General features: G+C 43.1%; 1 protein-coding gene across 4 annotated transcripts in view; it reads left to right on the top strand.

The window, feature by feature from the left end:
- Positions 1-20,169, top strand: part of EGFR (epidermal growth factor receptor) — a 234,815-nt gene that overhangs the window by 198,376 nt on the left and 16,270 nt on the right. For all 4 annotated transcript variants that reach the window (XM_037837162.1, XM_037837161.1, XM_037837163.1 and 1 more), the window contains exons 16-21: positions 107-145; positions 2,261-2,402; positions 3,333-3,455; positions 4,170-4,268; positions 12,148-12,333; positions 19,902-20,057. In XM_037837162.1, coding sequence (XP_037693090.1) covers positions 107-145; positions 2,261-2,402; positions 3,333-3,455; positions 4,170-4,268; positions 12,148-12,333; positions 19,902-20,057 — 745 coding nt within the window. The remainder of the gene's footprint in view (positions 1-106; positions 146-2,260; positions 2,403-3,332; positions 3,456-4,169; positions 4,269-12,147; positions 12,334-19,901; positions 20,058-20,169) is intronic.

The following is a 20,169-nucleotide window of genomic DNA, read 5'->3' as shown; positions in this document are numbered from 1 at the left end:
GAATTTAAGATACATTGACTTCTGATTTAATAAAAAATTTCTAAGAAAAAAAAACCACTAAAGAAGTAGAATAAGCAAATATATATTTTTCTTTCAATTCCTACAGTTGTGCTGGGCCTGGTCTTCAAGGCTGTGCAACAAATGGGTAAGTGTTACGGCTTTAATAAAAACGTTATGTGCAAAGCTAAACTTTACAGTATCTCTAATTATCCTCTAACTTGGTCAAGTTCTAACTTCTCTGGGCCAGCATAGGCCCAACTTAAGATCCCTAGCAGAGTCTGTTTCTCTGGTTCCACTCTCCTCCCAACACTACTTTATTGGGTCTGCTATAGTTGAAGGAAAGCAGGATGTGAGGCCCTGGACATGCCCTATATAGAGAGCTGGCACTCAGTGCCCAGCTCCTTCTCTTTATCCGTAAACCCTCTGACTTCTTGGGTTCCACTAGTTTTGCTAGATCCTTTTCTTCTCCTAGCTTCTCTTCCGTTATTTTCTTTTTCCCCACTCACCCAATTGGCCCTATCACAAACCTGTGTTTGAATGGGCTTTCTAATTCCTTCTCCTTACTTCCTTTTCCAAGCACATTGCCCAGCAAAGGCACATGAACTTCCTTCAGCATTTCAACTCTGATCAATTGGCAATCATTGCTTGATTGGCATTAATTGATTGGCATTAATTGAGTGGCATTATCAATTAACAATTTGGCTATGGATCAGGAAATTGTACACAAGACACCTATTGGTTGTTCCTGACATCCTTAAATATGACCCAAATTTCCAGATGCCTCTGCCATTTCTGGCATTTCTACAAATCCCTTCCCTCAACAACCCTTCCTCAATTTCAGCACTCTTCTATTCTAGAATTAACCATGATAACTAGTCTCTCCTGCTATCATTTGAAATATTAAAGAGAAATTAGGCATTTTTTCTGCAATATCTATACATCTCCTTTCACCCCTGCCTGTTTACTGAGCTTACAGGGGCACTCAGCACGGTTTTTCATATCTTCACACGCAGTCACTATCCTAGTAATGAGGTTTTCCATCACACAGACACCTTGACAATAGTCAATGACCATTCTTTGTTATACTTACCCTTTTTGATTCTTTGTTCTTATCTAACACTCATTTCCTTATTTTTACACATACTATGGCTCCCAATGGAACACATATTCTGCAACAAATTTGTGCTGATATCTTCCACTTTTCCCTTCAAAGTAGTAAATGCTCATTATTTCAAAATACTTTCATTGGGGATAACATGGGAGATGACTTTTGTACTCCCTAACAAGAAAGTACTGTAGACTATCATTTTCATGAATTACATATGACCCACCAAGAGAACTTTGTAAGGACATTGGCACATTTTCTGATGTGCAAATGTTACTGCTAATTAATCTTTGATACTCATTATCATTTCCACCTGAAAATATGGATCAATTTGCTAGCAACTCAATCTTCATTATTCATTATCATTTTTACTAGAAAATGTGAGTCAGTTTGCCAGCAGCTCAAATGTGATTGATAGTTGAAAATAATAACTTTATAAATGTTGCAAACTCATCATCTATGAATTCAGATGGTCCTTTCCCTGGTGAGTTGAGTTTGAGAACCAAAGTTTTGTTTTGTTTTGTTTTTTGCTGTCTCTGAAATTAAACATGATCTCCATAGGAGGAGAACTGTATGATGGTATCACCAATCTATGGCAGTGATATTCTTCGTGTCTAAATCCCATCATTTTATAACCACATCCAAGCTCATTCACATGGCCATAGGTCCCAACTGGAGAGGCAAGGACCCCTGGAGGAGTCTGAACATTATTGAAAGGGTCTCTACACTCAGCCTGGCCTGTGGACAAAATAGATCTCATGTATTTGGAATATAGTTCTTCGAATGAATGGAAATGCTCTTGGGAAGGACAAAATACAAATGTATATAAAAAGCATTCTTGAAGTCCGAGTTACTTTTTGAATCATGTACTTTCTTAAGCAAGAGATTTAAAAAATGATTACTATTATATGCACAGGTTCAGATGATGCCTCAGTTTTAAAAATGCAAAAAAGTAGAGGGAAAGACGTAGTCATGCTCAAGATTGCTAAGAACCACTCTCCTAGAAACTCTTGGTCTGCTTTCTCTTCTCCCTTTAGAAGCTGTGCAATACCACACTTTCTGGGATAATTTTAGATGATGTCAATGAATGAAATACTTAAAAAAGCCAATGCAATGAAATCAATCAGCAAGCCTCACCCTCCCTTGTCTCTCCAGGCCCAAGATCCCATCCATTGCCACTGGAATTGTGGGCGGCCTCCTCTTGGTGGTGGTGGTGGCCCTTGGGATTGGCCTCTGCATGCGAAGGCGCCACATTGTCCGGAAGCGCACATTACGCAGACTGCTGCAGGAAAGAGAGGTGAGTGGGCACGAAGTCCCGGTGGCCTCCCTGGGTGGGGCAGCCGCCTTCAGGAACCCGCAGTGCTCCAGCATGGGAATAAAGGGCAACCTTATGAAGACTTGCAATTTGAGGTTTTGCATTTTAAATATGTAACCATATTATTATGCATTAGTTGTTTCGATGAAAAGCTAGAAAGAATCTTTGCACGTCCAATTATAAGTGATTGGTTATATTTGGGTACATCTATCCAATGAAGTGCTAATATTTCTAGGGTAGATCATACCAAACGATTATAAAGCTATGTAGAGCTAAGCCTGTTGAGTATATAGTATCTATGCTTAGGAGAAAGGCTGTGAATAGATACTTGTTGAGCTCCTGTGAAGACATTGTGGTTGAGTGTCTTTGGAATTTGCCATTGTCTACACAAATGGCTCTTCCTCTTCTAGCTGCCCATTTGTAATTGGAATTGCCCTTGGCTCTGAGCATCCCTTGAATAAGTTGTTAGCTGGCATTTCCCTGTCTAGCACTGTGGAAGCCAGGGTCACTGGGAAGACAGACCCATAGCTGCTTATAATCATAGTGGTGCTTTTGCAATACGTGGCCAAACAGGTCACCAAAATGACCACCAAATAAAAATTTTCCTCACCAAAATTTTTCATTCCAGCCATTTGTCACGGAAACAGAAATAGAAATTCCTTTTGTTGAAATGTAGCTGTTCTGCTTTTTAAAAAATTGCCTGTAGTCATAGAAACCATGTTTCTACTGTGTCCCATTAGACTAAAGATCGTTAGTCTTATGAATGAGTCTGATGAGTTCTCTGTGCTAAGCCATGAGCACACACTTTTGGTCTCCAGCTGTTTAGCTCTGAACCTATGTAATATCCACGATCCACCTCCTTTGTCAGCACTGAGAGGGCATCAGTGCATCTTCTCCTTCATGTTTCAACAGCTTGTTGAGCCTCTTACGCCCAGCGGAGAAGCTCCCAACCAAGCTCTCTTGAGGATCTTAAAGGAAACAGAATTTAAAAAGATCAAAGTGCTTGGCTCAGGAGCATTTGGCACCGTGTACAAGGTAAGTTCACTGGGGACACTCCATCCAGAGGCGGTGGGGATCTCAGGTTCCCCATGCCCCTCACATTATGTGTGGCTGAACCAGACAAGTCCTGGGGGTGTTTATTTGTCATCATCTGGTACTCTCTGTGTCACCAAGAGTTTGGGAAATTCCAAATTTTTTCCCAAGTTGCTGAAAGGAAATCTTTTATAATCACAGTGACAAATAAGTGGTCCTACAAGACCACAAACCAAAACCATTTTTATGGAAGATGACGTTGATCTTTTACAGGGAAGTGTGTCACAGGCTAGTGAAAGTAACACATGAGGACTAAAGGAAGCTTCCCTCTCACTCCTTTATAATGTCAGAATAAAGCCCAGGTCAAAATAGGTTTCTCTTAATTTTTTTTTCTTATCCCTCTTTGTATAAAGTCTGATTTAATCAAGTAAGTCTAGATCCAGCGCCTTAGAATTCTGGACCGAATGACCCACACTGATTTTAAAACTGCAACAACTTGGGGTTTTTGTCTAAGTAACTACTGTGACTGTTGGAGCCTGATAGCAGTACAGCTGCTAAGATGTCCTGGTTCCAGGTGCCATTGGCCTTGGAGGGCAGATGTGGCTTCAACATGCCTCACCCTTTAGGATTGTGTCACTAACAAAATCCATCTGGCTCTCAGCATACTGAATAGAATGGAGACTGCCAGTTAATGTTCTCTGTCTTGCTCTGTCACAGGGCCTCTGGATCCCAGAAGGAGAGAAGGTTAAAATTCCTGTGGCTATCAAGGAATTACGGGAGGCGACGTCTCCAAAAGCCAACAAGGAGATTCTTGATGTGAGTTTCTGCTTTGTTCCTCTAGCCGTCCAGGGGCCCTGGACATCAGAAGGCATCTTTTCTGAGACTGACCTGTCAGCATGTTGCTCTATTTTAGAGCTTTTTCATGACCCCATTCTAAATGTTCACATTTCATGTCTTTTTTCCTTTTAGCTATAGTTGGTATTAATTCCCTGCTGGTCCTTTTCTTGTAGAGAAGCCTCACGTATTCTATTTTATTATCTCCCCAAAAGGATGGAAACTTACAATTGCTGTGCACCTACTTGGGCCCAGCATTTGTTCTGGATGCTTTTTACACATTACCTCAGTGAATGCTCATGACAAACCCTGGGATGGATATTGTGCTCAGGATTCTTTAGCTGAGGAAACTGGAGTATGGAGAATCGTGCTTAGGTTGCCACAGCTGGGGTAAAATTCCAGCCCATTGTTATATTTCTCTCTCCAAAACTCATGTTTATTTTGTTCCACCAAGTTATCTTACCACCTCCTCAGACCTAAACCAGACAGACTTTGAAGTGGCCTTTTTATTTTTATTTTTTAATCATATTTTTTATTATAGAATATAACATATATACATGGAAGTGATAACTTTCCAAGTGCCATTTAACAAGAAGAGAACAAATTTCAAAGAATATTATAGGTTATAATTCCACAGTTTCAGTTATTTCCTTATTATGAATTATAACATATGTATAAAAATCTTTCAAAGTATGATTTAACAAGTATATATATATAGGAAATTTTCAAATTATTATGAGTTATAGTATCATCATTTTGGTTATTTCCTTATTGTGAAATCTAACATATATATAAAAAGGTATAATTTTTAAATTACAATTTAACAAGTAGCTATAGAACAAATTCTAAAGGATGCTATGGGTTACAGTTCCCATTTCAATTCTTTCCTTCTAACTGGAGTGGCCTTTTTAAAGGTCCCCGGGATATACGATGCCCACTCCATAAAGTGTTACCAGCCTTTTTTCTTTCTCCCAACATTATTTTAATGTCTTTCTCCCCTGTCTGCCTATGGATTGAGTCTTTGGAATGTTCCATAAGACTATTGTTACATTTTAAATTTCAATCCTATTGAACTTTTCTCATCAAACTCTGGACTGTCACTGGCCTCTTAAGAAGGCTGTATACCCTTTTAAGAAGAGGAGCCGTTCTGGAATTTGTCAGAGCCTGTATCAAGTAGAGGCTCAGGAAGAGCCAATGGACAAATCCGCTTGGGTCATGTCGATTTTGATAGCGTTGGGCTGAGCTTGCAGTAGCTCGATGGAGGCTTTTGCCCTAGCCCTGAGCCAGAGCCAGTGAAAGAGGAGGCAGGGAAGGCTCAGGCAGTGGGTTAGGGAAACAGAATCAAAGAAAATGAAAAATGGCTGATATTATTGCTTTAAATATCTAGAGAATTTAGTTGAACTTACAGCCAAGAAGTCAAAAGCCACTTGGTAATATTCGCTCCCCATCCTATATCTAACCCACAGAATGAAAATCTAATAAACCAAACATAGACCTTTATAAAATGTGTTCAAACACTGTGAAATTCCCAATGGCAAAACACTCTGCACTTCATAATTTAATAAGTTTTCCTTCCTTTATATTATAGTGGGGGAAAAAATCCCAGTGGTGCATTTCTAAATTAAAGATGGTATATTAGTACAATGCAACAGAAAATCTTGCACATTGATGATATACTTCTCATGGAAAATTATCTTTCCATTTTAATGGTTTACAAATCAATGTCAAGTCCTGTTAACATAACGTCAAGTCCCATTAACATAACCACAAAGAAATAAAAGTTGGACGAGCCATTTGTGAAAGCTTTTCACTTACAATCTCTTGCTACCCCACTTATGCAGTCAAAAAAAAAAAGAGGTCTTTGCAGAATTTGCTTCCTTACTTCATTTTTTATCCTTTCAAGACATTCAAATAACTTTCACAAAATAATGTTGAAATGTGAATTTAAACAATATTTAATTATTTATTAAAGAGGATTTTGAAGTATTTTAAGACAATAGCTGTGCTTTGGGAAGGAAGTAGTTTTTACTGAAAAGGGGCCCCCAAGACCTTTTAATTGGCGGAAATCTGCTTTTGTGGGGGTAGGGATGTGGTAGATACTTAGATGTGAAATGTAACTTTTTTATATCACCTGTTTTCTCTCTTGCTCCTGCTGTCTCCTGGTCTTCGTTCCTACCCCCACTGTTTTAACCTCCTTTCATTCCTTGATTCTTTCTTCTAGTCCTCTTTTGCCTTCTCCTCTAACAAATGTTACGGCTATTCCTGTCAGTGGACGATAAGGGAGGCGTTCTCGTTTGCTTTTCCTAAACTTAGTTCCGTCTGCCCAGCATGAACAAATAGTCACGTCAGCACAGGGTGACACGCTGGTGATGGAGAGCCCCCTGAGGGACAGGGAAAAACGCTGAAAGAGGTGGTTTCTGCAAAACCCAGTGATTCCAAGGCCAATTTCAACAGGGAGCTAAATAGTGAGTTAACCCTGAGACAGGATAGCCAGTGGGGCCAACTCGTTCTTTGAAACACTCACACACACTCGTAAATTGTTCCCAACAACCCAACACTCTTGTCCCCCTACCGAAGCCAGGCACTTGTGTTCAGCGCACTAAACTGTAGCTCCTGGTGGACGTTGCTGTTCATAACTTAGTTAACTGGGAGCTTTATTAATTTAGGGGCCACCTAGTCTTCATTCTTAGGGCGACAAAGAGAACGGAGTTTAAAAAATTGAGAGCAATCCTTTTTCCCCAATCCTGAAAGTAAACTAGTTCAAAGATGAGGCAGCTGAGCAAGGAGGAAGGAACCAAAAAAATCCTTCCAGTGGTTGGGACAGAATAATAGACTTTCAAGGTCACCAGAAGCTCAGGGACAACCTTCCTGGACTCAGACAATAGCCGTCGTGTCTGTGAGCTGAGCCCTGCCTCCTGGTCCCCTGGTGGCCTGGTCGGGGCAGGCTAATTCACAAGATTGTTGTCGGATAACCAAGCATGCTTAGCGTGGGTCACAGTGTACCTTTAAGATTTCCAAGATAAACAGCCACAAACAAAGCACATTTCAATGTCTGCGTACTCTGAACCAGGAACGTGACCAAACAGCGTTCCCATTGTGCCCTGGGGGGGCAGGGAGGAAGTGATGGCCCCATTTCTGCTGGTCTGTCAGATTTTAATGGGCGTTGGGGGCCTGGCAGGGCTCCTGGCTCTGGGTGGCCTGACACCCACGCTCCAAATCCCCTGAGTTCCAGGTCAGCCCCTCGCTGGCTCTGCAACAGATGAGCATCTCAAACCACTCAGCTTTGCAGATTTCTCTCTCCCCTCTGAAATGAATGCAATATGTACCCAAATCTCAAACAGATCTTGAGAAAATGGGAACAGCCAGAGGATTTCTTTGGTGTTATGATTGTACAGCTTCCCAGACTCTGGGGAGAGGCGTGATTTGTGCTTTCCTGGCAATCCCGTGGCCTATTAATTTTTGCATAGACTTTCCAGTTTAAGTTTCGGGAAGGCAATGGAAAGAGAAGGCAAAGCACATTTATATATGTGCCATGTACACACACGTGGGTACGATGAAATCCAATGCTTGCTATTCTCCTTGTAACTAGAGCACCCGTGAGGACGTCACACATCTCCTGGCCATACCTTGGGCCCAATGGGGAGGGGTGTCAGGTTGGGGTGAGCAGAGGGATCTGTGAAGGGGGTGCAGGTCTGGGTTGTGAGGGGACCAAGATGTGGCCCCAGTTCTCATGCTGGGAAGTCATGTGGCCTCAGGTATGGTGTTCACTTCCCTGGGCCTCACTTTCCTCTTCTGATGTGGTGGCATCAGACCAAACGCACTTCAGGCCTGTTCCAATTCTGACTTGTAAATAAACACTTTTCTGAACTGAAGGGATATTTTCAATGTCTCCTGAGTACATAGGTATTAAATATATACTCTGCTCTTTAATGCTTTGGTACTATGTTTATAATAGAAAAGTAAATAAAGCACAAACGCTGCCTGAAAGAAGAGAGCCTAAACACTCAGGAAACATCCAAATCAGAGTTCTGCAAGAGATTTTTAAAGCTGTGGTGTTTTTTTTGTTTTTGTTGTCATGGATGGAAATGGCAGGGTCTTGAATTTGCACGAATCTCTGGCTTTGCGTTCTTTCAGTGTAGTTCAATCCTGAAATCACTGAGGCAGTTGTGTGCCTAGATCTGTGTTAGTCACTGTCAGGATGACAGGAGAAGGAAAGCTCCAGGCCCGTGTCTCAAAGAGTTTCCCACACTCGCTGAGGTAAACACAGATGGGGCTAGAGGGGGTGGATTCAAAGCAATATACAAGCAAATGCTTGCCAGTGTAGACGGTCCCGAGAGCCCCTACTATTTGCTAGGTGTGTTCTAGGAGCTGAGCCTGTAGTCTTTTCTTTAAGAGCTTGTGGGGGAAAGGCATTTTTTTTAAAAAATCACACAAATACTGTAAGTACAAACTATGATGAGTGTTCCAAAGGAGTTGTTCTTCAGCCTCGTTAAGTATCAGAAGCCCCTGGAGGGCTTCTTAAAACACAGACTGCTGGGCCGCACTCCATACCCCAGGTGTCTCCGTCAGTAGGGCCTGAGGTGAGGCCCAAGATTTGGGTGGTTCTAGCAATTTTCCAGGCAATGCTGATGCTGCTCCTCTAATGGAAAAATGTTGAAGCCTTGAGGGTTTAAGGTAGGTTGGGGAATCCGAGGAGGCTCCTTTGCCCCTCACGTGGTCAGAGGAGGTGGAAGGGCATTCCAGACTAAGGGCTCACCTCCCTGGGCCTGCGGGGGCCAGAGTGAGACTGAGAGCAGAGAGCACAAGGGCCAGACTGCAACGCCTATGAGCTTCCAACAGCAGAGAGGGCCAGCTGAAGGGTTTGAACAAGAAAAGCAATGTGATCATATCTAAAAAATATATATGCATGCACACACCCAAAGAACACACATTGAGGTATAATTATTGAGAGCAGTTGGTTTCTGAGTTATTCCAAGTACTGAGCTAAGACACTGCCTTCGTCATCTCAACTTTCATCAGACACACCTTGCATACCACCACCACCTTCTAACATGCAGCCTTATCTTTTCACCCCTCACTTTCTTCATCTAAAATGGGGGTGATGGTTCTACCTACTTCCAGTGCTTGGAGATTAATCATCATGGAGATTAACCATCAAGACTTGCAAAGCCCTTGGAGGGCCTCTTGAGTAGCACTTGGGAGGGCACATGCTCAATTTTGTTACTGCTCATTACTAAGCGGTTAGTGCTCTCATAGGATACACAAATTGACGAGCATGATTTCTCACCTCAAATTTACAAGTGAGTGGAAAAGGAACTATCTGCACAAATAACCACAATATAGAATAATAATGGATTACACAGTAATGATGGATTCCACGGGAGTCCTACAAACATTGGTATTGTATCCGGTTTGATGTGTAGAGTTTGGGGGCGAGAAATGAGCCTGCTGGAGTGAGCAGACATTGAAAGCCACACTTAGATGTGAGGAGGTTTTGTGGTGACCTTTGAGTTTTGTGCATGACAGTGTGACGTGGTTAATGCAATGTAATTAAGAAATTGAATATTGTGCCTGTAAGTGCATTGGGCTGGAAGTTGCTAATCTGGAAATAAGAAAATGATGGAAACTTGCAGAAGTAATGAGGCCCATGGCCTAGTGGATAGACAGGGAAGGTGTATTAGTCAGGGTTCTCCAGAGAAAAAGAACCAACCGGATATATATGCAAACATTAAGGGATTTATTATAAGAATTAACTCAAATAACCAAGGGGGTTGTCAAGTTCAAATTCTATAGGGCAGGCCACAAGTTGGAAACTCCAGTGAAGGTGACGAATTCCCCAGAAGCTGGCTGGCTGAAGTAGAAATAGAAATTCTTCTTTCTGACTGTGGAAATCATCAGTTCTTGCTTTAAGGCCTCCAACTGATTGGATGAGGAGATTCCCCTCATTGCTGAAGGCCATCTCCTTGTTGATTGTAGATGCAATTAGCTGTAGATGCAATCAACTGACTAATGACATAAATCTCCCTTCAAAATACCCTCACAGTAACAATCACCCAGTGCTTGCTTGAGCAAACAACCGGACACCATAACCTAGCCAAACTGACACTGAAATTAACCATCACAAAGAAATATGACAGATGTCACTTCACACCTATGGTGTATGAAGGTGAGGAAGGCAGGGCCAGAAATTGGGGGTAAAATGCTCAAGGCCTGATGTAAATACAGGTGGTTTTTTTTTTTAACCATTCAGTAAGTTGTTTCAGTGTTATACAGTTATGGAAAGATAATTTTATGTACAGAACCTACTAGTAATTAAGAACAATTTCAGTATTGTGCTCAGTTTTGCAAATGAGAAAACTGCATAGTGGGTACAAAGACCTTCTAATATATGGAGGCAACCCCTCGTGGTCTCTGTGTACCTGCCTGTTACCTCGGACCAATTGAAGCTTTCTGGCTGGCTTTATCTCTGCCCCCACGCTCACCTCCTACCGCCATCACCACTGTCTCCCTTCAGCAACCTCAGGTCACTGACCAGCCTTCCCAGCTCATTTGGTGTTCCATTCAGTGTTCCGGGCTATTCCAGAGCATTCCCAAGCAAACACTCCCCTCTCTGATGCCTTTAGCTGACCCAGCCTCTGTCTGCTTCTGCCTGGAGAGATTAACTTGCTCAGTCCACACTCAAAATACAGGGGTGCTGAGATGTAAAAAGGAGCCTTCTGAACTCTTTCTCTCTCTCTCACAGTCCATGTGGTCCTTTCACATCTGAATAAAAGGTCACCATCATTTGTATTTTCAAGGGAAAGAAGAATTTATGGGTGGAAGTTGAGGCTTCTCTAATTCTCAGTCAGATAGAAGAGAAGGTCCCATTGTGTGAATGATTATAAATAAATTCAGCTTCCTCTGTCCAAGAATAGCAGAAGGGTTAAAATAAAGTCTATATTCATGGATCTGTGTCAAACAAAGGATCCTGCCTTGGCAGCCAGCCTGGAGTAGTGAGGGGGCTGCATTATGCAGATTTGCATGGTTTTCCCATCATCAGACCGAAGCAGGGGGGCAACACAGACATCCTCTCTTTAGAAATGAATCCTGGGCAGCTAGTGGAGCCTGTAGGAATGGGAGATGTAAAGTATTTTAAAGTCTGTGCTGTCAGTTCATTTCAGAGCCAGTCCCTGAAAGGGGACCCAGCTGTACCAGATGACTTCTCCAGTTACCCTTCACAGGGTCACAGCACTGGGTGCCTACCTCAGATGCCCCTAACCATTGCCCTTGATGCAGTCAAGGACAAGTTTCTCTATGAGAAATGAAGTCTTCCTTGCTGGCTGCCTCCTGATTTGGGTGACCCCTGAAGCTCTCTCGCTGTTACGCCTCAGAGTATCCATAGTGAGGGTTCCTGATTGAGTGGGCAAGTCGATATCCAGGGCATCCAGTCGCCCAACCATGGGTTGTCTGCATGCCCTGGCACCATTTTAAACTGCAGCATCTTTGACTTTGAGGCTGAGGTCTTCACAACAACAACATCAGCAGTGCTCAAACTTGGAAACATCAGGGGGGCTCCATTCCCATTTCCATCCAGTGGTGTGCCAACAGTAAATGAACCTGGGTCTCTCTGCAGGGTGGAATCCCCTAGGTGCCCCCAGGGAGCATGCTGACTTCCTCAAAGCGTCTTGTCATTTCATAGCCCTTCATAAATATCCATTGCACTAGGTGTGTTTCATGGACTAACTTGCCCCTCACATGTATCTATTTTGAAACTCAAAATCCTGTTTGTGCTTTTTTACGTGGAAAGAGGTCTCCCTGCCTCTCCCTTTAGCCAACCACTGAGAAGCCCTTCTCATGCCGTTCTCTCCTCTTCCCCGTGCAGGAAGCCTACGTGATGGCCAGTGTGGACAATCCCCACGTGTGCCGCCTGCTGGGCATCTGCCTGACCTCGACGGTCCAGCTCATCACACAGCTCATGCCCTTCGGCTGCCTCCTGGACTACATCCGCGAGCACAAGGACAACATCGGTTCCCAGTACCTACTCAACTGGTGTGTGCAGATCGCAAAGGTAAATCGAAAAGGCTTTGAAAAGAAGGGGAGATATTTCAGCTAGGCAGGAAGTGCAGCTCCCTTAGCCCACCGCTCCCTCTCCCCTAGTTCGGGTCATGATGCTCATTGTCAGGGAGAAGAGGGAAAAAGGAAAACCAGTGGAAAATCCACAATTAGGTTCTCCATCCTGGGTTGACAAAGAGTTTGCCAAGAGGATGTATGTGTCAATGTGTGCATACAAGATATATACCCTTTTCCTCATTTTGGAATATATTGAGTTGATTGTCTTCTGCACTGAATTGATACTGGTCCAACTTCATGTTGAAAATCTAATTACTCAGGTACATTTGAACAGTTTTCTATTTATTGAGTACTCAGTATGGTTTAATGCTAGTGTTCTTATTTCTCCAGAGTTCTTTTTTCTTGAATGCTATGGTGATTTGTAGTAGATGTGGTGTTGTGGTTTTCACCCAGTAAAGGGCTTGATGACAGGACAAGTAAAGAGGCCTGAATGGGACTCAAATGATGGCCTGGCCAGGTGGGCAGGGCAGGTACAGGTATAAGGTCTGGGTTTGCAGGTTAGAGGAGGACTGACCCATGTGAGCAGATGCTTGTGCCACTTAGATGGGGCTCTTTAAATGTCCCCTTGTCTAAAGGGTTGATCCAAAGCCAGGGAGGGGCTGAGTTGCAGGGAGTGGCTAGGTAGCCCCTCCTGTGTGCTGAGGACAGGTGCAGAGCCACAAGCAGGTATTTAACTGCTCACACTGCCTTGAAAGGACTTCTACTTTCATTTCAAACCTTTCCTACCTCAATTCCAGCATGATTTCAGTTACTTGTAACCCACCTTGCTAAATTTTATTTTTTTCTGACAATGGCTGTACATTTCACTTGGTTGAAAAAGAATTTGCGGACGAGCCCTCTGAGGGCACATCAGTGCCCTTCAACCCCTGCAGACAATGAGGCAGCAGGTGCCAATGGCCATGGAGGCAGGGACTGGATCAGCCACCAGGATTTGTCCAGTTCTGCATTCCTCACATCCACCATGGTCAATGGCACCAGTTTGGTCCTGCTGAATTACTCCTGAGGATGCTTTGAACTTGCCTCACCCAACTTCGGGCAGACTGAGAAGGTGACTTATAAGATAAACAAAAACATGTTTGAGCATGGTTCTGCCAGCACCCACTCTTGGCTCATGATGCCCCAAGACAGGCTCTTGCTAAGAACATAGATGTGGGGCGAGTCCGGCCCCACCCTGTTGCAGAGGTTCTGGGGCCCAGGTTGGCCAAGCAGAAGGTCACTGCCCAGGACAACTGGACAACAGCACATCCTGTTTCCTCCCCTCCTGTCTGGTGTCCGTTTCTCAACAGCAGCAGCTGAAGGCTTGCAGCACCACAGAGGGTGTGGCGTGCCCATTCTCTCAACTCCCCAGAGAAGGTCACCTGCCATCTTTCTCACTGTCACAACTCTGGATCCCCAGAATAGTGAAGTTTTATCATCCAGTTATTACATGACTCTACTGGAAAAGGATTCTGTGCACCTTGGAGGGTGTGGTTTCGTGAAAATGCTTGCTATTTCTGGGTATGACTGGCTTGGAGGTGGTCAGCTCAGATTAGGTTTTACCAAATGTAGAATTATTCCTAAAGGTTCCACTCATGTCCTGACTCCAGAACCCAGAAAGTCCTCCTCGGCTTTCTTCCCTGATTATCTAAGGCAGGAAATCCATAGCATTGCCCTCCCTCCCCTGGCAATCTCTAGCACACCTCTTGTTTCATTTATTTATTTTTAAGCAGATATTGCTCCATGGGAAGATCTGATTTATTTTACATGCTCGCTTGAGTTTGTCCCCCGCCTGCCCTGGCTAGAATGTAAGCTCTATTAGGGTGGTGCTGTCTGCACCCCCCACCCCTGGTCTGGGATACCAGAATTCTGCACACCATGGCCAGCTTCACCTACATGATTCATAATATCCATTTCACCAGAGACAACCAAAATATTTAGCATCTCTTCTCCAATTATCTTATGTGAATGCCTGGCTCCCAAAAGTGACTCTTTTAGATGGAGAAAAGGCCCGTACAAGCACGATGAAATGTTATGTGACAGTTTCACCTTGAGGGATATGTCATCTCAGAGGAGTTTTGCCCAGTACAGAACCAGGTCTATGATTCCAGTGGACTGTGGATTCAACTCTTGATTCTAGGATTTATGAGCTATGTGACTGTGGGCAAGCTTCTTAATCTTTTTGCACCCAGCCTCTTTGGGATGGGATTTTGTCATTGGTCTTTCTGGGTAGTGACAGTGAGCTAAGTTGGCCTCTATGAAGCACCTACCACAGGTTCTAACACACGTCAGATGCTCACTCAATGTTCATTCCCTTCCTCCATTCCTTTTCCCATATTTTAGCTAAAGTAAGTTGGAGTGATGACTAAAATCTAACCTGAAACAGCCGTTGTCTTAAGTCCCCCATCAACTTTTATTTCTTAGAGTGGCTTCTCCTGTTCCAAGTCTTCTATTATTTGTGACTTACCTTTAGGAAATGGCTTTTCCCCTCCTCTCTTTTGCAAACTTACTTTCAAATCTGCCTGACCTCAACTGTCTACATAAATGGAAGCTCATTGAACCTCTAGAATTAGCCTTATACAAGCACAATGAAAAAAACACAAAAACTTTATATAACTGCATCTACTTCAGAGAAGAATTCATTTTTGCAAGGGCACCATTCAGGGACAAGTTACCAAATTTCCAGGTAACTGGAAGTTCCAGGACCTGAAAGTTTTCCAAGTTAGTTTTCTATAAAATATTACTCAAAAATCAACCTGTTATTTAAAGCCACTGTTGCACCTGTTGTACTTTGGTTTTATTTTGATTTGAAGTCTTTACACACTATGAACAGTTAACTAACTCTCTCTGGGTGATAGATTTGCCCTTTAATTCACAAAAGAAACCTTATTCCAATGTATTCCAATAACTGTGACTGATGAACTGTTTGTCTCTGGAAGGAAAGGAAAATAATGATTTCCCCAATTAAGCAAGTGATTTGCTCTTGGGTTAGTGACTATTTATCTGAGCATTAAACAATTTTCTTCTTGAAAGCTTGAAGTGAAACAAACCAGGAACACTTAGTTCGATGACCAGAAACTAAACTCCTGGCATTTTTAAAGTGAGAATTATTGACTTATAAACGTCCTATGTTGATTCACAAAGGCATGGACTCTCTTGGGAAGTTTTCTAAATATAGAAGTGAGGGCCGGCCTCTATCATGCAAGTTTATTGTCCTGACTAAACTGCTAAAAGGATAAATAAAATTATATCATCTAGGCAGAAGGAAAAATAAAAAAAATTTGTACTGGGCTGGGAGGAAATCCGGGTGGGATTTTAGAGCAGGGAGAGAGAGATGTGCCCCCTTGCCATATATGATGCAAATGGTTTCTGCTCCCCACGTTGGTCTCATTGCCTGTGGAAACACCATTGCTTCCCCAACTCAAAAGAGTGAACAGATTTTCATGTATTCCTGACACATGAGATGATGGGAGTCTTTCACTCACTGGGAGTAAGTTAGTGGCTAAAGAAAGTACATCCCCTCTTAATGACTATATAAACCAGCCAATAAACCCCAGATGTATTGCAAAAGATCCTGTGATCAACTTCCTTTGGAAAACGCTGCCTACCCTACCCCACTTTCCTCCTTGGAGCAGCACAATGCACATGATGGCAAGGACTGCAATAACTAAAGCTGCTTTGACTTTACTTAATCTACTGTTTCCCAAACCTTTTGTCCAACAGGGCCTTTTTGTCACCTAACACAGATTAAGGTCTCACAGAATTTAGTTTTGCCATACTGACTGATTAGATCCTGGAGGCCAGCCCTGGTGAGATATGCAAATAGCTGGCGCCTGGGAGAGCTGAGGCTCTCAGGAGGAAACTGATGTGTGGCATATCATTCTCTGACTCCAACTCTTTAAGCACCAAAGTGTACTCAACCAATGAGACAAATCTTAATAAGGATAAAAGTAAAAAAAAAAAAAATTAGTTCAAAGGATCCACTTTTCAAGTCCATGGGATAATTCAAGATCATTTGAAAAGTGTTAGGTTTAATTGAGCACACATTTATAAGAACTACCAGTATATTTGAGAGCTGCTAAGGAAGATTGGATACAGATGGGTAGAATCAGTTGTGAGTTATGTCCAGATGAGGAGGGGAAGGAAGTTGATCACTCTGATGGAGCCAGAATGTTCCAGAAAAGTTGTGTTTAGCTCTAGGTGCCACCTCATGATTTTGTTTTACCAAAACCCTCCACCAGCCTCTCCTTTTTTGACTTTCTGCCATTTTCGTGTTCACTGAGTCAGTAATTTATAAAATAGAACCAAACTGAATCCTATTCCAGACTCTTTGAAGGTCAAATCCAACCACCCACGTGTCTTTTCTTTTTCCATAGCTGTTTTGCCAGAAAAATCTTTAATATCCATGTGAAACATAAGTCCATGCTCTTCTTTATGTTTAGGTTCCAGGTTGGCTCTTCAAATTCCCTTTTAACCTCAGTATCTCAAACTCCACCCTAGTTGTCCTGTGGTAATTAATAAAAAGAACCACATTAAACTAAACTAATTAAAATAAGGATCTTGGAGAAGAGTCAGGAAATGAGTTTCCAATGAGGCCCCACTGAGGCTTGTTCTTATATTATTTCCTGTGGTGTCTTTGTTTAGATTCTGTGAGTTCACAAGTAATATTATGGCTCTTATCTTTGGTAACTGGTTAAAATATAACTCTTTGGGGTATGGAGACTGCCATTTCAAATTGCCTCAAGATAGTGTGGGATAGAGACCGATGAATAGAGTTTTATTTAAATGCAGATAGGTCTAATCTCTTAGTCCCAAAATTATCTCTGATTTAAGAGCCTCTGGCTGATTAGCTGTGTGCCGGAAAATATGCAAACTGCTCTTTCCTCCCCTTTCCTAAGCCTTCTTTGAAGACTGATGTTGACCTGAGAAAACGTCATCATTTATTAAAGTTGCTCTGGTCCTTTAAAGAGTTGGCCTGGAGAAGGGGTGTGGGGGAACTGGATTGGGGTGGAGCTCGGTTAGATTTATTAGGTTTACACAGTGAAATGAATTTAGTGGCACAGGGCCAAGGTGCCGAGTGTTTTTTGTTTTTTTTTTTTTCAACCCAAGCAGACAAGGTTCACTTGGAGCCCCACAGGGGGAGTAACAGACATGGCCCAGGTGGTGGTCTCAGGGTCTCAGAGGATTTGGTCTGTGACATAGCCTTTGCCCACCTCTGGACTCGCTGAGTCACCTCCCAAGGAGGAGGTGGAGTGGGCGCCTGGATTGCCAGCATCAAAAGAGGCTTCCACTGTGATGTACAATGCTTGGTACATAGTGCTCGAAATCATCAGCTGCTGTTATTATCCATTCTTTCATTTGTTCATTCACTCATTCATTCAGCAAACTTTAGTAAAAATATCTCCTGTGCCCCGGGTTCATGGTTAGGCATTTAAAGAGACCCAGTGAAAGTTAGTGTTGGTAGTTATGGAAGCTGGAATGCCCTCTTAAGTCCCCCTGGTGGGTTTGATGAGCTTATTAAAGACACAAATTTTAAATAAATGGAGGAGAAGAGAATAGAAGGACTGTTTCTATGGTTTAGGGACTTACCTGTGATTCATTATTGTAAGTATGTGCAGCAGTGATGCAGAGAAGAGTTCAGGAAATGTGTAATGAAGGAATGAATGAAAGGAGTAAAGGGTGGAAGGAAGGAGAAAAAGCAAGGGTGAAAGAGAAATTTAAAAAAAAAAAAAACAAAAAACATGAGAAGATAGGAGAGGTGGGGAAACAGGAAATAGAACAGCCTGTAATGCAGGTGACAAGTCTACCTGAGCAAAAAACCAAGCATAACAAACCCTTTTTAGATGGGTAAAAGTTCATTGGATTTAATAAATAGCCTTACAATTTTGGAAGATTCTGGGGTACCAGAGCACAGAACACAATCAGTGTCTCTTAACTCAAAGGAAGATTGAAGCTAACGGAAGAGGCAAGCCTTGGAAAGGACATCACAAGATGACAGGGAGTAGTAAATAAGTGCTCTGTTGCGAAGCATTTTCTCAGCTTCTGCATCTTCCCACCTCTTCCCCACCCACCACCATCCCCAAATAATAATTCCCCATTAGGAAGTGCCATTCAAGAGATGAACTCTTTTCCCTTTATGTAGACATGAGCCTCCTTAACCTTATTTCCTGACAAGTGAGAAACCTTAGGAAGGGGAGCATTTAAATCAAACAGCATCTTAAATATCCAGGAGCTTTCTAGATAACACAAGGGAGAAGGAAGTCGTCCATATGTATTTGAGACATGGGAAGCAATCCTTTTTTTTTCCCAAAAAGAGACAAACATTAAAGGCCTCAAAAATAACCCCCAAAGATTAACCCCTGCTGACATCTTTATGAGATCCTGTTTTTTTCATATGATGTAAATTTCACCCTGATGTGCCAAGTCAACTCATAATTTTCACTTGCTATCTATACAGAAAGAAAAGAATTTGGTTTAAAAAAAAAAACGGGGCATCCATTCTTATCACCAGGTCATCCCTGCAATTGCCTTAAAATGGAGATCCATCCCCGCTCCAAAAATGCTAGCGAGGAAAGCAGAGCTGGTTAAGCCCTTTATTTCCATCTGGGGAAGTGCAGTCAGCATTTCTGTGGTGCCTCCTGTCCGCTGGAGACTGGAGATGGGGCCCACTCTCTTGGCTGAGAGAGTGGATGGGTGCATTTGTGAGACACTTGTGAGTCAGTGGGAAAGAATGTGGCAGAACCACAACAGATTCCTGCAGAATGTGACTCCTGCCCGGGGACTCCTGTCCTGCCAGCTGGGCTCTGAGCAAAGAAGGTGTTGGCTGCCAAGCTCATGTCAAAAGGTGGATACTTGGTAAGATCCAGGGGGCCTGGCTCAGCTCGCGTGTCTCGAGCAAGGGGAAGTAGAGGCCAGGATTGGCCCCTGTAGGCCAGAAGGGGAGAGGAAGGTGCACATGACAGGGCCAAAGGGCTAAAGCTGTGGGCAAGGACTGTAGTTCATGGTTTAGAAACATTGAGAAGCATTGCTTTGCCACAGTGTGCATCTCCCCACTTCACAGATAAAGAAAGCCAGCACTGGGCAGGTAAGAATCAGGAGGGCACATGTTTGGAAAGTCCCAGAGCCCGACAGCCAAGCATCTGCTCTTTCCTGTCCTCTTCCACTTGTTACATCTATTTTTTTTAACTTCAGTAATTGGATGGAGAAATGTTAATGAATCAGCAGCTAGTTATATCTCTATTGATTTACCTTATTCATTCATTCACTAAATAGTTACTAACATTTGCTATGTGCAAGTTCCTGTGTTTGTCAAGTAAAGTATAAGAATGAATCCAGACATAATCCCTGCCAGGGAGAAGCTCCGAGCTGAGCGTGAGTGTACATGACACTGTGTTCCAGTGCGCGAGAGCCAACTTCCCAGGAGTAACCCCTTGACCCACCTGCCTGAACCTCGGTGTCCACCCTTGCCAGGGAAGTTTTGAAGGCATGCAGGACTTTTCTGCCCCCTCACCCAGTGCCTGTGTATTTCAGGGCATGAATTACCTAGAAGACCGCCGCTTGGTGCACCGCGACCTGGCGGCCAGGAACGTCCTGGTGAAGACGCCACAGCATGTCAAAATCACCGATTTTGGACTGGCCAAACTGCTTGGGGCTGAGGAGAAGGAATACCACGCAGAAGGAGGCAAAGTAAGGGAACATTTTTGAAGACCAGGGAGCATTTTCCTGACAGCAGAGACCACGGATCCCTACCTGTTAGCCATATTTTTGCCATATTTTCTAACTGATGTAGGGGGTGTTC

The sequence above is a fragment of the Choloepus didactylus genome, chromosome 5 (assembly GCF_015220235.1).
Source record: "Choloepus didactylus isolate mChoDid1 chromosome 5, mChoDid1.pri, whole genome shotgun sequence".
Lineage (NCBI taxonomy): Eukaryota > Metazoa > Chordata > Mammalia > Pilosa > Megalonychidae > Choloepus > Choloepus didactylus.
This window is presented reverse-complemented; position numbering and strand designations above follow the sequence as displayed.